This window comes from Electrona antarctica (assembly GCF_951216825.1).
Source record: "Electrona antarctica genome assembly, chromosome: 4".
Lineage (NCBI taxonomy): Eukaryota > Metazoa > Chordata > Actinopteri > Myctophiformes > Myctophidae > Electrona > Electrona antarctica.
The window spans coordinates 18,102,637-18,117,584 of NC_136809.1; the positions used below are offsets into that span (position 1 = coordinate 18,102,637).

Here is a 14,948-nt window from a genome sequence, read left to right on the forward strand (position 1 = left end):
CTAATTGACATAGAGCGCCCCCAGCATGCTGGGCAACCGCCCCCAATGCCCCAATTAAAGGGAAAAATGTGTTTGAGGATAAGAGGGAATTTATACTGAGGTGATTTTTTCTAGTGGACCAGTGTCTGATTGAGTCTAAGTTGTTGTAGTAAGTAATGAATGGTTGCCAGCCCAGTATTGAAAATTGTGTTAGTTAAGCCCCTGATTAGTGGCAGCGGTGGCCGAACGGATTGCGGAGCGGTCTTGATACCGGAAGGTCGCCAGTTCGAATCAGCGGTCCGACACGTTAAAATTACCACCGCTGAAGTGCCCTTGAACAAGGCATTGAACCACTACGATGAAATGTTCTATGAGCAGGGCCTTGCTGGAAACAAGTTCTTGAGCTTAGCCCAGATACCCTGGGTAAATATAGTAATCATTTAATTTCATTTCATTAATTCAGGAATAGCATGACATAATTATTGTAGCCAAGATGAGGTTGGTTGTGGTTTGCTACCTTTCCAGTGAGTGAGTAACGAATAAGTGTTCCCAAAAAAGTGAGAGCTTCAGCATGTCCACAACATCAGAATCAGAATCAGAATTCTGGCGAGCCGGGCCCGATTTAGTAAGCTACTTTTTACTGGATTAAAGTGAGTAGGCCTATATAGCACAAGAAGACAAGGAGTTGATGGCTTTGAGTGCCTTTGCCCAATATTGGTCTGAGATTGGGTGATTCACAGTTCTGATTCACAGTCAGATTTGATTTGATTGACTGGGCATTGTTTTAGTTTTTTTCCAAAAATTATGTTTTAGCAAATTCAACATAAACAAGGCGGAACCAGGGCGAACAAGACAGAATGAGCCTGCTGCTGTTGCTTAACAAACATCACCCCTGTGTGGTAAAGTTAGGTTACTACAAGCTCATGTAACGCACTTGAGTTAACATTTATTTCCTCTCATGAAGAATTGATGGGAATTAATCTTCAGATCCATCATCCTCCTCGCTCCATCATCCTCCTCGCCTCATTACAGGCATACTTTTTCGTAGAAACGTGATTTAAACTTTAGCATGCTCACAAGACTTTGGCCTTTTTCGTGATTCAAACGGTATTTGAATGCATTGCACGTAGTTCAAAGTTTGGCTGTTTGGCCCACAATATGAGAACTTACCTTAATTGCCTCAAAATATTCACCTTAAACGCAGGTTCTTTGTGTTTTTTCACACAATGTGACTACACTCGAGCACAGAGACATACAGAATGTGAACTACATAGTGTGACAGCCGACAGGAGTTCCCTCCTTCTCCTCCATCCAGACCCATTTGGCAAAATATGTTTACAAACACCATTCTTAACTAACTCTTATAACCTTTTTGCTCGTACCAACACCAAAATGACACACTTTGAGCCTCAATGTCTCGGGCCACTCACAGTAAAACATATAGCAATTTGTTCTTTCTGACATAGCCGTGGCCCGCGTCACCGCGTGTTAGGCTCCGTTTAAATTCCTCTCACCTCACGGCCTGTAGAAAAAGTTACAACATAATGTTTTAATTAGTGATGAAATTTGAGTTACAAACTACAAACTACAAACTCAAACAACTCTGTGAGCTTGTCTACTAGGCTACTAACTTCTAACACATCAGGTGGTTAGTTTTAGCCTGGTGAAACCACTCCCCCTGCTAGAACTTGTGAACTCAATACTGCCACAATCTGGCGGAGTCAGGTTAGGTTAGTTTAGGAAGAAGCAAAAAGAACAAGAGGAGAAATGGCTTAAAGATGAGTCTAAATCTTATAGGCTATAGTTATGCAGAAAAAAAGTCCAGGATTACAGGATTTTTGCAGGATTACAGTTACCATAACTGTAACTGAGTTATAGTATGTATCGTATGAATGTAATTGAATATAGGTGTAACACAACATGTTTGTATGTTGCTATAGTGTGTGTGTGTGTGTGTGTGTGTGTGTGTGTGTGTGTGTGTGTGTGTGTGTGTGTGTGTGTGTGTGTGTGTGTGTGTGTGTGTGTGTGTGTGTGTGTGTGTGTGTGTGTGTATCCTCAGTGATGTATATCCCAAGGTCATCTGGGTTTCGGTCTCGCAACATCATACCCCTCACTCAGACGACCAAGTGCCGACTTACGTCCCAGTAGTTACCCACGATCAGTCCCATTAGGGAAAGACAGGGCCTCACAGTCCGCAGCTCCTGCTACTCTGCCGGGACTGGGAGGTCTGGTGCGTGGAAGGACTAGGCTAGGCTCTGTGGGTTGACTCCTGTCAGGTGCAGCCAGGACCTGTGCGTTGCACCAGACTCCCAGCACCACACACTTCATTCAGGAGTGGCGGATTCTTGAGCCGCAAGGTTCTGCAAGCTCCACCGGGGACAAGGGTGGTACTGCAAGCTCCGCTTGCGGCTTGAATGGCCCTCCTAAAGGCCTTACCGTGGGCTGTTGGGCTTCCTCCTCACGGAAGACAGTCTGGGCCGGGCGCCAACCCATACTGCTCCCGGGTGCCGTTTAAAAAACAAGTACTCCACTACTCCTCATATTAATTTGACAGAGTAACTTTCACTACTGTATTATTATTTGACCGGCAGTAATTCTATTTTTACTGAACTACTGGGGTTGATTGAGTATTTTACTTGTAATAAATCTTCTAGTGTATGATCTGCTGAATGCTGAACACGACACGTCTGACTCACTTTACTCCCATCATCTTTAATAAGACCAAATACATGTCAGCAGACACCATCACTGTCACATAGAAAATATATGATTCAAACCTGATCCATATAACAAACACTACAATATAAAACATGTTATCAGTAATAATCATATGAATCACCTGTAATACCAAAGTCATTTGAAACTGAATGATACATTAATTAAATAATCACTGCAACCGATTTAAAATAATAATTAATCACCTGCCATGAAATAATAGCCCTTAATCAATACCAGATCAATATATTCGGTAGTTTTTTTCATTTCTTTTTTTACGCTAGACATTCTAACTGTGGCTTTCTAGAGTAATACAGATCTTCCCTGGTAACATTTTCAGAGACTGATCATAGTTATAAATGAATGGAAACAGTCTCTCAGTGAAGGTGTGTGTGAAGGTGTGTAGGTGTGTGTTAGAATCAGGATCAGAGAAGGACAGCTGTCCTCTGTCCCAGTCCAGCTGGACTCTGATCCTCTGGGGTTTCTGATTCACGGAGAGAACAGTCTTATAAGGCCCTGATTTGGCCCTGACTGCTGCGTATTCACCCATACTGAACACTATATACCAGTACCCACTCTTCATATATCCCTTCCTCTGGAAATTCTCCACACACACACCTACTTCCCAGATTGTACTGTCTCCAAGTCCAACCTCAACGTCCCAGCTGTGAGACCCTGAGTTAAAGCCCTCAGAGCCCAGCACACGGTCATAGCAGTCGAACCTCTCTGGGTTGTCGGGAAGCGGCCGCTCCTCTCCACATCTCACGCTGGTCAGATCATCAGACAGAATGAGTCGAGGATGAGCGGTGTTTGGGTCCAGGATGACAGGAGTGTAAGAGACAATGTCCTTCATCTTGTCCCAGACTCTGAAGGTCAGGTTCTTCAGGTGTTTGGCCTCGTCTATCAGCACTCCTGAGACAGGCGGTGGGTCCTGCAGGGTGAGCTGGACTCCCTCCATCGTGGTCTTGTATTTCTGCAGGAATGAGACGTGGTCGTCGGATCTCAGCTGTTCCTCGGCAGCTTGGATTGCGTTGGAGAGAGTTTCAATTTCTCTGCTCAGACCCTCAATCCTCTCCTTCATCTCCTGACTCTTCTGAGCCTCTTCCTCCCGCAGAGCGGCGATCCTGGCCTCCTCTTCTTCCTGTAGGAACCGATGAAGATTCTGAAACTGTTCTTTAATCTGTGTTTCTGTGTTCCTGGCCCGAACTTTGATGTGAGTTTCTGTTATGTCATAATTCCTTTTAACTTTATTAAAGACCTTCAGTTTCCTCTTTAACATTTCCAGCGATTCCTGGACCTTCTGTTCCATTGTCCCTTGTAACATGTTCAGAGACATACCATCATCAGCATTATAATCACCATTATAAATGCATGGAAAGAGTATGTTAGTGAAAGTGGGTGTGAAGGTGTGTAGGTGTGTGTTAGAATCAGCATCAGAGAAGGACAACTGTCCTCTGTCCCAGTCCAGCTGGACTCTGATCCTCTCGAGTTTCTGATTAACTGAAAGAACAGTCCAATCTTCCAAACACTTCGATTCTGATATCCCCTCATCAGATTCTGATGTCTCCTCATCCTCATCAGAGTCCGATGTCTCCTCATCCTCGTCAAATCCAAGCCCTGATGAGGACACAGCTCTGTATGCATCCTCATAGAACTCTATAAACCAGGACTCACTCCTGGTGTTTCGCTTCCCCCAGTGAGGCTCCAAACACACGCCTACTGACCAGCGTTGATTGTGTCCAACATAAACATCCCAGCTGAGATACCCAGACTTAAAGTTAAACAAGTTGAACAAGCCCGGAATATTCAGGACATGCCAACCGATGGAATGGGGGGACAGAGGAAACATGTCGCTGGTCAGCTCCTCTTCCCGAACAGTCAAACTTGAAGCCATTGTGTCTTCCAGTCTGCACTCTGCAAACACCTGATCTGGAATGTTCTCTGAGGCTGTTACACCAGATGAATACTAGGAGACAAAACAACAATAACATTATGAGATAGTATAGTTATTAATCCAAGGCCTATAATAAATCAACCACTTTCAACATAAACATAAAGAAATAATATCATGGATAAAATAATTAGAGATAAATGCAGATCCCTTCATAAGACCCTTAATTGAATATGATCCCCGTAGGATCAGAGAGAGAGAGAGAGAGAGAGAGAGAGAGAGAGAGAACACACTAGGATAAAGAGATGGTAGCTGTTTGGCACTAGTTTTATCCAGGAGATGGCGTCACGGTTAAGCTATTTAACTACAAAGAAATAAGTATTTAACTACACAACTACGGGTATATGGCCTTTCTACAAAAAGCCAAGATTGGTTGGTGACCTGACCTGAGTTGTAGAAAGTCAATATGTCCTTCCAGGAATCTCCTCTGTGTAGATGGCTGCTATCCAGTCGTCAGATGCTCGCCGACAAAGCAATAGTACTTCCCTCTAGATGTTGGTATCAGACAAACAGGAAAATGTATAGCCTCAGTAACGGGCTGCTTCACCTCTACAAATAGTTCAGCAAACGTCAGGCTGTATTTACCCAGACCTACGCAGGTAGGCGTGCAGGGTCAGCGGGTCTAGTCTAGAAAAGGTTGAGCTCCCTCAAGCGTGGTGAGAAAAGGTAATGGAATGAGCCAGGGATTATTTGAGTATATATAATGTGGGTCTCAGCTGGATTGGCCCTGCCGCTTTTGGGGTCCCTCCTTATGCAAATGTAATTCCTGAGTTAATCAATGATCATCATTGTAGTTTCATTCTTGATTATGTTACCTGTGAATGACTCATGTCAGCTCCATTGTCCTGCAGGGAACAAGGTTTGTGTGTGTGTGTGTGTGTGCATATTATTTCTTATACCAACTCCATGATTTGGCTGGGGACATGCACCTGGAATCCCCTCAAGGACCACTGGCTTCATATTCCACTGTCTGGTCAGACTGAATGAAGTGAAATGACACCACATTCTTTGGTATTTGGCAGCATTCACTGAAATCAATGCAGGTCATATCTATAGATTATCTTGTTGGATGCATGTACTGTCATCTTTTCGTAAAGATACACATCTGGCAAAATAAAACGCAGGGCTACTTTGAAAATATAAAATGCTTTACTTCTCCGGTGACTGGTTGAACATATCTGCCACAATGGAACACACAAAATGACCGAAAGCAAAAGTGCATGATTGTAATTTGTAACGTAAGGTTATCACACAGTGGACTAGAAGCAGACTGCATCATAACATTCATGTCAAGCAAAGGGATCCTCTTCAAAGCAATTCCAATTCCATAATATTCTCAACTTTAGGAAAAGTAACAGTGAAAATAAACCATTCATTAGTGTTTTACTTATTTCTCTTACAAACCAAAATAACTTCTCAGGTTGAGACCTAAACTAGGGTTTTTTTTTCATTACCGTATTTTTTTATTCAGGGAATTTCTTAGATTTGTTTGCTTGATTAAAAATATATATTTTTACTGGAGCCGTAATCTATAGAATTTGGTCCGTGACCCACAAATGGGGAAACGGTGCTCTAACCAGTACTCAAACGTAAACCTGATTGAACCTGATTGTCTTGGTAGGCAGGTTTCTGAACTTTCCACAGCACACCAATGAGTAAGTAGACAGAAATGGTGCCATCTTTTAATGAGCATTAGTAAGGACCAATTTAGATATGAAGATGAGGTTGAAAAATGGGTGTCATGATGGGCAAACATGATGTAATGCGTCCCTCATTTGTCCCCCATCAAGATAGGTAAGACTAAAGGTCCCCTGCAATGAAGTAAAAAACAAAACAAAATCCCCCCACAGAACGTGTCATTGTGAATATAACGCAATGATAAAACAATTTTGTTTCGTAACAAGATTGATTTTTAATCATCATGCTCCATGTGTGTAAAGACCTTACTGCCGTCATACGATGGTGAAAATAGAAGATCTACAAGCTCATCAGCGTCACAGGATCTGCTATCTGCAGCTAGCAACACTGTCACACCACAAAGTGGTACAAGCCATGCTTAAAGGGGTATTTCACTTTAAAACATTTCTAGGGTCATTTTAACTTTAACATTTGTCTGCACCCCAGATCCGTTTTAAGCGGCTTGATTCAATAGTTGGATATCTCTGCTGTCAGGGAGAAACCACCTAAGTCCAAAATGTTCAGGAAATGATTTTTTTCCCAGGAAATGAAGAAAACAGACGGACTGAGAATAACAATCAAAAACCTCAAAAATGGAGTTGGTGTTTTCCTCCCGACTCAAAAATACATCATGTTATAACTCTTTAAACATCATTGTAACCATTAAGAAAGAAATAAATAAAAATAATGCACTTCTCTGCTTCTGCCTCCAGTTTTTCTATAACTTGTAAAATGTATGAATGTGCTCCATGCACACATAACTCTTATACTTCTGGGCCCCTTCCTTCTTCCTTAATTATTCTAATTAAGGCTGTTCATTTAGTGTACAGTGGTTCTCAAACTTTTTATTTCAAGGACTCCGAGTGTGTACAAATGGAACCATTTCTACACTCTCGGTACAGACCCGGCATACGGGGTCAGACGCTTTGAGACCCACTGGCGTAGCAGTGTTTAGTGAGCCAACATGCACAATTAAGCACCCTGACTCTGACCAGAATGGAACATAGCCTTCATATATCATCGGCAACACCTATGAAGGAAGAAGTTCTTTCCAAAATTGCATGTATGCATAGAGCCCATTAATTGATTAATAATATTATTATCATTGTTGTATATGTTCATTATGTGGGAACGGGAATACAATACCCTTAAACCAGATTGTTTTGTTGTGTCCTTTATTTCAGTGTCCTATTTTGAGCCATTTGACCACCTATTGGAGGCCATAACCTAATGGGGTCCGTTTCCCTTTCTTTAACATTTGACAATATATTAACATTGAATCAAGCAACTTAAAAACTGTGTGGCGAGCACACAAAAGCCCAGGTATACTAATACATGAAAATGACCCCCAGAAGTATCCGGGAAACAAGTTAATTGCTATACATATACAATAAACACCCCTCATCTCACATCATGTTGCCATCCTTACCAATCCAGGCTAGACAGTTCTGGGTACAGTGGTAGGTTCCAGGCTGATTTTAACGCTGGGAGGATCCAATCATTTCAGCATCTCCTGGTTTTAAAGTTGCAGTTTCCAATGTATAACTCTGGGACACTAAACTACAAAGTCAAATCCTCAGTGTAAATTGAGAGTGTACAAACAGACCCAAAAAGAACCTTACGGGCCTGGAACTATAGCAGTGTACGGATGGAACCAAAAGGAACCCTAAGGGTTCATTTGGTTCCATTCATACACCTTTGGGCTTGGTTTCCAAGGTCATGTGGCCCATAGGGCCAGGGACATATCTCCTGTTTCTGAAGCATGAGGTACATCCCCCAGCCATGATGTACTAGTATGTCACACAAGGATTTACCAGTCCCAATTTAAAGCAGGGAAGCATTGGGTCTCATTTGTATAGTCTTTGGTATGACCCGGCCAGGAAATCAAACCCTGACTTCTCAATCTCAGGGCAGACATTCTAACCAGTGAGCTGGTCCATTCATGCACATTCAGATACAATTCACACATATTACAGTTCAGATTAGGATTTCTGGAGTTTTGAACGGAGAGCGGAGGAGTTGATAATCTGTAGCTCCACAGAGCAGGTAAGAAGTTCAGACCGAAAGAGAGGAGAGATCTGTAAGCCAACAAGTCTGTGATGAGGCCGCTATCGCCACCCGATTCCTGGCCCTAGTACTTCACTCCAGGAACAAACTCTCTGGCATCCGGGTTCAAGTTGCTCTTCCGCTGCAAAGGGAGAAATTAAAGTTATTTTATACTTTGGCTATTCAAACAGCAAATAAACAAGCAGATATACAAGCTCATTGTGCGTCACATTGTGCATCACCTTGTGCCACACTATGCATGTAGATCTGCTATTGTATTTTAATTTTTTTATGCATGCAAATCTTTGAATATATTTTTTAAATCAAATCTTTGCTTCTGGGGGTCCCTGGAACACAATATTTTGAGATGGGGGTCGGTGGCCGAATACTGTACATAAAATGTTGGGGTCCTTGACATGAAACATTTTGAGAACTACTGATATAGACGTTTTAAAAAAACTGTTAGTATTTAGAATACAGGTAATATTTCACAATTTGGCCAATGTTTGACAATTTTGTTCTGTATAATACTAGAATTTCGCGGGCCTTCGGCCCGCTCATCCCAGAGTTGCGTTGCCCCGCGTTGCGATACAGAAGTCGACAGATACAGAAGTCCACAGTGACACGCGTTTTATGCAGCTGTTTTGTGTTGCAGCGCGTGCGCGCGCGTGTAGTGTTGTTGTTCTTATCCATATATGCGCCTCGGTTCGTCCCGTTTGTTCCACGCCAGGTGTCGACGCAGTCGTTCGTGCGATTTGCGTGTTTGCATTATTTTAACTGTGTAGGCTACCATATTCTGAATTACCAAAAAGAGGACACATGCGCGCGTGCATGTGGATGTGGATGTGCACATGCGCGTGCACGTCGTACACGTCGTGCATGTGCCGTGCGTGGGCGGTTCTGTTAAATTGAGATGTGAAAAGAATCTATAGCCTAACAATAAATGGATCAAATATGCTCTATATTAGTTATGTATTTATTTAAAGCAGTGGCTCTGAAAGGTGTGATCCAGGGACCCTCATGGTTCCTTGAGGGGGTTCCAAATGGACCCATTATAGGTCTGTAACTCTGAGAGTGTAACACATGGACCCAAATGGACCCTTACAGGTCTGTAACTCTGAGAGTGTACAAATGTAACCAAATGGAGTCTTTTATAACTTTTAACTCTGATACTGTAGAAATGGAATCAAATGGGAGTCTTATGGGTCCATTTGGTTTGACTGTCAGAGTTATGGGGGTCCTTGAAATTAAAAAGTTTGAGAACCTGTATGCAATGGCTTATCTGTTGTAAAAAGAGAGACCAGCCTATTCTCCAAACCATCATATCTTATGCTTTGCTAGGTTGTACAAAATAATATTGGGTCATTATAATTTGCAGGACTCACCGCGCGCACAGCTGCCTTGTCTGTGTTGACATGACATGGGCTTGCAGGACAGAACTTGTATTTGTGACAGACACATAGTTCCTTTGCAGACAATACAATGTGCTTCTCATTGGTCAGTCACAAAGCTAAGAAAACAGCAGCCTACTTTTTCTGCATGTCAATGATGAGATAGTTCTCCGCTGTCTGTCTATCTGCAGACAGCGGAGCAGCCAGCGAGCCTTTCTCTGATCTGCGGTCGGGACCAGTGGTAGTGGTGTCAGCGTGCAGCGCATGCAGAGTTATGAAGAATACACATTCCGGGGTTCGGGCTGAAAGTCCACCTCTCACAGTGTTTGTCCACTACGAACCATTGAACGTGCATTGTAATACACATTGGTGTGAATGGTCTGTGAGCGTAGCGATACACTACAGGCGATACGTGTAAAAGGCCGGACATTTGAAGGAATTTATAAAACCACCCGGACTGGCCGGACAGGCCCCCAAAAGAGGACGTATGGTAAACTGTGTATGTAATCGCGGCGCTGTCCATCCAAGTTAGAATGAGTGTGTGTGTGTGTGTGTGTGTGTGTGGCTGGCTGCCCTGTGTTTTGCTGCGTGGGGATCGCCATGTGAGGGGGCTAGCCAATAAGGGCCCTGTGTTGCATGTGGAGAATTGTGTAGGTTAGTGTGTGTGGTGTAGCCGAACGGGGTGGTGAGAACATGAGGGGGATGTAGCACAGCAATCGGTGACCCCTACATTAAGCTGTGTTGCTCCCAGCATGCAGTGCAAATGCGTGTTGTAGCAACCGTAGCCAATGGGAAAACAGGATGCAGTGTTGCCAGGTCCGCGAATTGTAAGCGAGTTGTAAGTAGCGCGTTGAATGGCATTTTTTCTGGGCTTGTTTTCATAGACCTGGCAACAAATTAGGCGGGGGTGTCGGTGCTTGTGGCGTGTTTGTGTGTGTGTTTATTTACTCATTGTTTGTGAGTCTGGACGGGAGGCGGCTTTAGTGGCAGTGCAATGAGAATTTTTACGCGGGTGATGTTGAGTGTGGCCGTGCTGCGCGACATGAGGAGATAGGCGTGGATCGACGCGGAGGGTAAGTCTGTGACGTGTTAGTGTGTTTAGTGGGTTGTTGCAGTGTGTGTTGCAGTGTGTCAGTGACGTAGTAGCTGGTGCCTTTTGTTCCTGTGCGTGCGCACAGCGTTTGCGCACAGCGTTTTGGGCACACCTTTTCAATTGTATAATAGATAGTCTGTCGAATACTTGTGTAATCGACAACTAAGTAAGTATTGTTTTTTACAATAAAAAGCTCTTAATAAAAGTCCTATATTGTCACTTTAGAAATATGCAGATACTGTATGTTGGTTTGTTTACTGTTTAGTGAGAAAGAATGTTCATATAAGCTAATCATCTGGGGTCCCAACAAACATGTTGAGAAGCACTCCTTTTAGGTAGTCCAAAGCCAGCTCACCGCTATGTCTTCTGGGCTGCCGTCAGCGAGCGACAGGCCATTGAAATGGTTCTGTATTTGACCCGCCGCCCCCGGACTGTAGTCACGTGACGGGATGAACCAATCGCGTTCCTCCTCCTCCTCCAGCATCTCCTGGAAGCAGCGTTCCAAAAAGTCCTGCTCCAGCAGTTCCTCTTCCACCTGCGAGCAGAGACACATCACATTGCTTTAACCTGTTAGGACCTGAGGCCCATTCTACAAATGCCTTCTGAATCCATCAACAGTTTTCTGAAATACATATGTAAAAAAGGGTACAAAATAGGGGCACAAAAAATAACTACTGATTTAGAAGGCTTGGTAGAATTAATGGTGTTGTGCTGCCCCCTAGTGTCATTTGTCTTTATCTGTCAAATTTGTGATATCATTGGTGTAGCCCACTGAGTTGCCCGTTTTGGGACCCTCGGTTACCTTATCTGAATTTTGGACGGCGGTAACCTACGGGGTCCCTTCCTGGTTATTCCACTCTCCATAGGAATGATAGGACGCAGCTTTACCACTGTCTGTTCACGGAGCCCCGCGTGGTCGCTTGAGTGAAGATGAGATGTTTCAAAGATGCATAGAGTAGAAGTAGGAGACCGCGAAAACGTGTGTGAAGGTGTCGTTAAATCGGCGTTGCCGTTAAGTATTTTTATTTTTGAAGTTTTGGCTTCTCTGAAATTCTCTCTTCCTCACTTCCCATGTCCCGCCTCCCACACCGAGACTGGCTAGCTGCACGACCGTCCTACTTAAGTTACTGCCCTCTGATTGGCCGACCGTGTACAGGCTGGATGTTTTTAATGCTGTTATGCCGTGGGTCTATTTAATAACAACGTGCAGCTATCCAATTGCGGTGCGGGAGGCGGGACATTGGGAAGTCAACAAGGAAGTCAAGGAAGAGAGACGACAAAGAACCTCAGCGGAGCAAAATTTAAAAAAAAGATTAAAAATACTTAACGGCAACACCGATTAACGCCGTTTCATACACGTTTCCGTGGTCTCCTACTGCAACTTTATGCATCTTTGAAACATCTCATCAACACTCAAGTGACCGCGCAGGTGTCAGACAGTGGTAAAGCTGCGTCCTATCATTCCTATGGAGAGTGGAATAACCTGGAAGGGACCCTAGGTTACCGCCGTCCAAAATTCAGAAAAGGTAACCGAGGGTGTTTTTGTCTATTTCTCTTTCATTTATGTTCAGTTTTGTAGTATGTTATATTATATGTTTTTATTATTGAAAAATTAGGAAACCTTGCAATAAAATAAATAATATAAAATTGACAGCCCTGCCCACCTGTCTGTTGTACTCCTCCTCATTCTCCATCCACATATAGTCAGCGAAGGGGTCGGCCTCCCCTCCTCCTCCTCCACCGGCCTTATGTCCGTTCACCTCCCCCGACTCTCCCCCTCCACCCGACGAGCCCACGGCCATGCTGCTGCCGCCCCCCTCCGTGCTGCCGGGGGTCTTCCGGGGGTCCTCCGGACTGCGGCTCATCTCCGCTGGTTCTGGAATGGCACACACAAACTTCTGCTGGCATTAAAGGTGGTCGAAGGGGTCAGTGGTTCGTTTTCATGTCAAGGACGCCCCAAATGTATTTATTTATGTGTGTGTGTGTGTGTGTGTGTGTGTGTGTGTGTGTGTGTGTGTGTGTGTGTGTGTGTGTATAGATAGATAGATACGTAGATAGATACGTAGATAGATAGATAGAGAGTTGCAGAGTGGACTCACATATGAAAATGCTTTCTGTCAGATACTCCCAGAAGATGACTTGTGTTCAAAACTTATTCCAATTTCATTCAGTTCTCTTTTCTTTTCTTTTTTAATACCTGGAGCCAGTTGCACCACCTCACACCTAAGTTCAAACTTAGCCTAGTTGTAGATTAAATGGCGTATGCATTACTGTATGTATGTATGCATATACAATGTATAACAAAAAGTAAACTAAACCAAACCAAACTCATCCATTAATAAAACTGGGATTGGTTGCCATGATGTACCGGTAATCCCAAAAGGTGGACAAGAAAAATCAGCTTGATCTGCTATTTTTACAATATTTTCCTCTTCCTGAATCCTAATGGGAAAAGTAAGATTTTCTTTATTCCTATTAGTTTACCCATTATATTATATATAGTTTGTTCTGTTGGTTACTTACTGCATGTTTCCTAATTTTAGTCTGTATGTATTGTCACTTAAGAAATGTGCACACACTGCACAGTGCAGTTAGGCCTACCCTGTATACACTTATACTGCATGTTGTTTTGTTTACTGTCGAGTTTGATTGATTGATTGAAAATTGTATTAACAGTTTGCAGAATTACAGTACATTTCAAGCACTAACTCAATACAAAGGCTGTTAACTGTGAGTGGACTGTGAGAAACCAATGTTGAATACAACAAAGGAAATAAGGCATCAGGGCTTTTTGTAATCCTTTTAGCACCATTTGTATCATTTTAATCATACCACATTACCACTGCACCTTTTTTCCAAACTGTTAATAAAGTAGGCTATTCAATCAATCAGCAAATTAAAGGTTCAGGACACCCCCCACCGACCCCCTTTTTTTATAATCATCTGGGGACCCCCCCAACGGCATTTGGGGACCCACTGGGGGGTCCCGACCCAGTTAGAGAACCACTGCAATAAGGGACACGTCTTTTACTTTTATATTTTCCAAATAAGGGACTGTCACTCACTGTTGGCAAACCTAGATTGTAAGGAAACATAGCATGATGCTAAAGTTGCTAACAGCTGTTACACCAAAACAATGCACACGGCCGTCAACACAGCATGTCAGCTAAAGTGAAACGTTATACGAGTAACGTAAAGTGTGCGTAATGCATTGTAGCGTGTGCACTGTAGCTACCTGGCATGTTGACAGTCAGCAGAATGGAAGCAGAGGATTGTTTGTAATGAACAACAACTTGTAAACAAACAGCGGACTGACAGAGCCCAACACACTGACGCACAGCTTGTTAGCTTGTATGCTAAAGCTAACGTCACTCACCGTGACTCTTCCTCTTCCACAGTACTACTTCTTCTTCTGCTGATTCAGATTTATTTCCGGCAGGATAAGCTTTGTTTCCCCCTTGGTTTAAGGAGACATTTCATCTTTGATAGTGAGTGTTAAAACGTGTTAAATATAGCTCTAGAATAGATTGATAGTAATCATTGCAGTGTTCAATGTTCAGTAACAACAGTGTCTAAATATTGTGATAGTAAGAATTGCTATAGCCTAGTATAGTATAGCCTAGTATAACATACCGGCGCCAGTACAGTTTCACTAAGGTCTACTAGGAAATGGCCCATTTCATCTTTACCTCGAAGATCTTCAAAATTTGTCAAAATCTTCCAAAAATAGCCAAGCTAGATCACAAGATGTCTCGATAAAATAGGTCTTTTGATGCATGTGTTGTGATAATAATGATCTAAATCTACAAAATGACTTGTTAAATAGGCCTACATGGAAAGTAAAAAGTTCCTTAAAATTGTACTGAAGTGCAGCAGTACTTGAGTAAATGTACTTAGTTACTTTCACAACCACTGCAGAATAGGAAGGAAGCCATGCCCAGCCCCAAGTGCAATCAATGAGCTCTGATTGAAACACAAGCAACACCACGTTGAATCAAGACACACTCTTAATTCCTCTTTCTTGAGCTCTTCACGTGTCCAAAATGACAGTCTCGAACCCCATGGAATTTGTTTTGAAGTGTATTGTAAGATGCAG

The 14,948-nt window shown here is 43.0% G+C and overlaps 2 protein-coding genes across 6 annotated transcripts; both read right to left on the reverse strand.

The window, feature by feature from the left end:
• Positions 1-2,983: 2,983 nt before the first annotated feature.
• LOC306921205 (E3 ubiquitin-protein ligase TRIM35-like) lies at positions 2,984-4,009 on the reverse strand (the record flags this gene model as incomplete). Its single annotated transcript, XM_079498316.1, has 1 exon — positions 2,984-4,009. Exon 1 carries the CDS (start codon positions 4,001-4,003, stop codon positions 2,984-2,986), a length of 1,020 nt encoding a protein of 339 aa, XP_079354442.1. The 5' UTR covers positions 4,004-4,009.
• Positions 4,010-6,313: 2,304 nt separating this feature from the next.
• Positions 6,314-14,293, reverse strand: LOC306921041 (polyadenylate-binding protein-interacting protein 2-like). 5 transcript variants are annotated; one of them, XM_079498113.1, is made up of 4 exons: positions 14,229-14,293; positions 12,517-12,750; positions 11,208-11,387; positions 6,314-8,510 (listed from the first exon to the last, which is right to left on the reverse strand). In XM_079498113.1, the coding sequence occupies exons 2-4, from the start codon at positions 12,715-12,717 to the stop codon at positions 8,454-8,456; spliced, it is 438 nt and encodes a 145-aa protein (XP_079354239.1). In that variant the 5' UTR covers positions 12,718-12,750; positions 14,229-14,293; the 3' UTR covers positions 6,314-8,453. The 5 variants fall into 5 exon arrangements, with proteins under 5 accessions (XP_079354239.1, XP_079354240.1, XP_079354236.1 ...); XM_079498114.1 differs by having other exon boundaries at positions 12,517-12,747; positions 14,229-14,292; XM_079498110.1 differs by lacking the exon at positions 14,229-14,293 and adding an exon at positions 14,088-14,214 and having other exon boundaries at positions 12,517-12,728.
• Between the last annotated feature and the right edge of the window lie 655 nt (positions 14,294-14,948).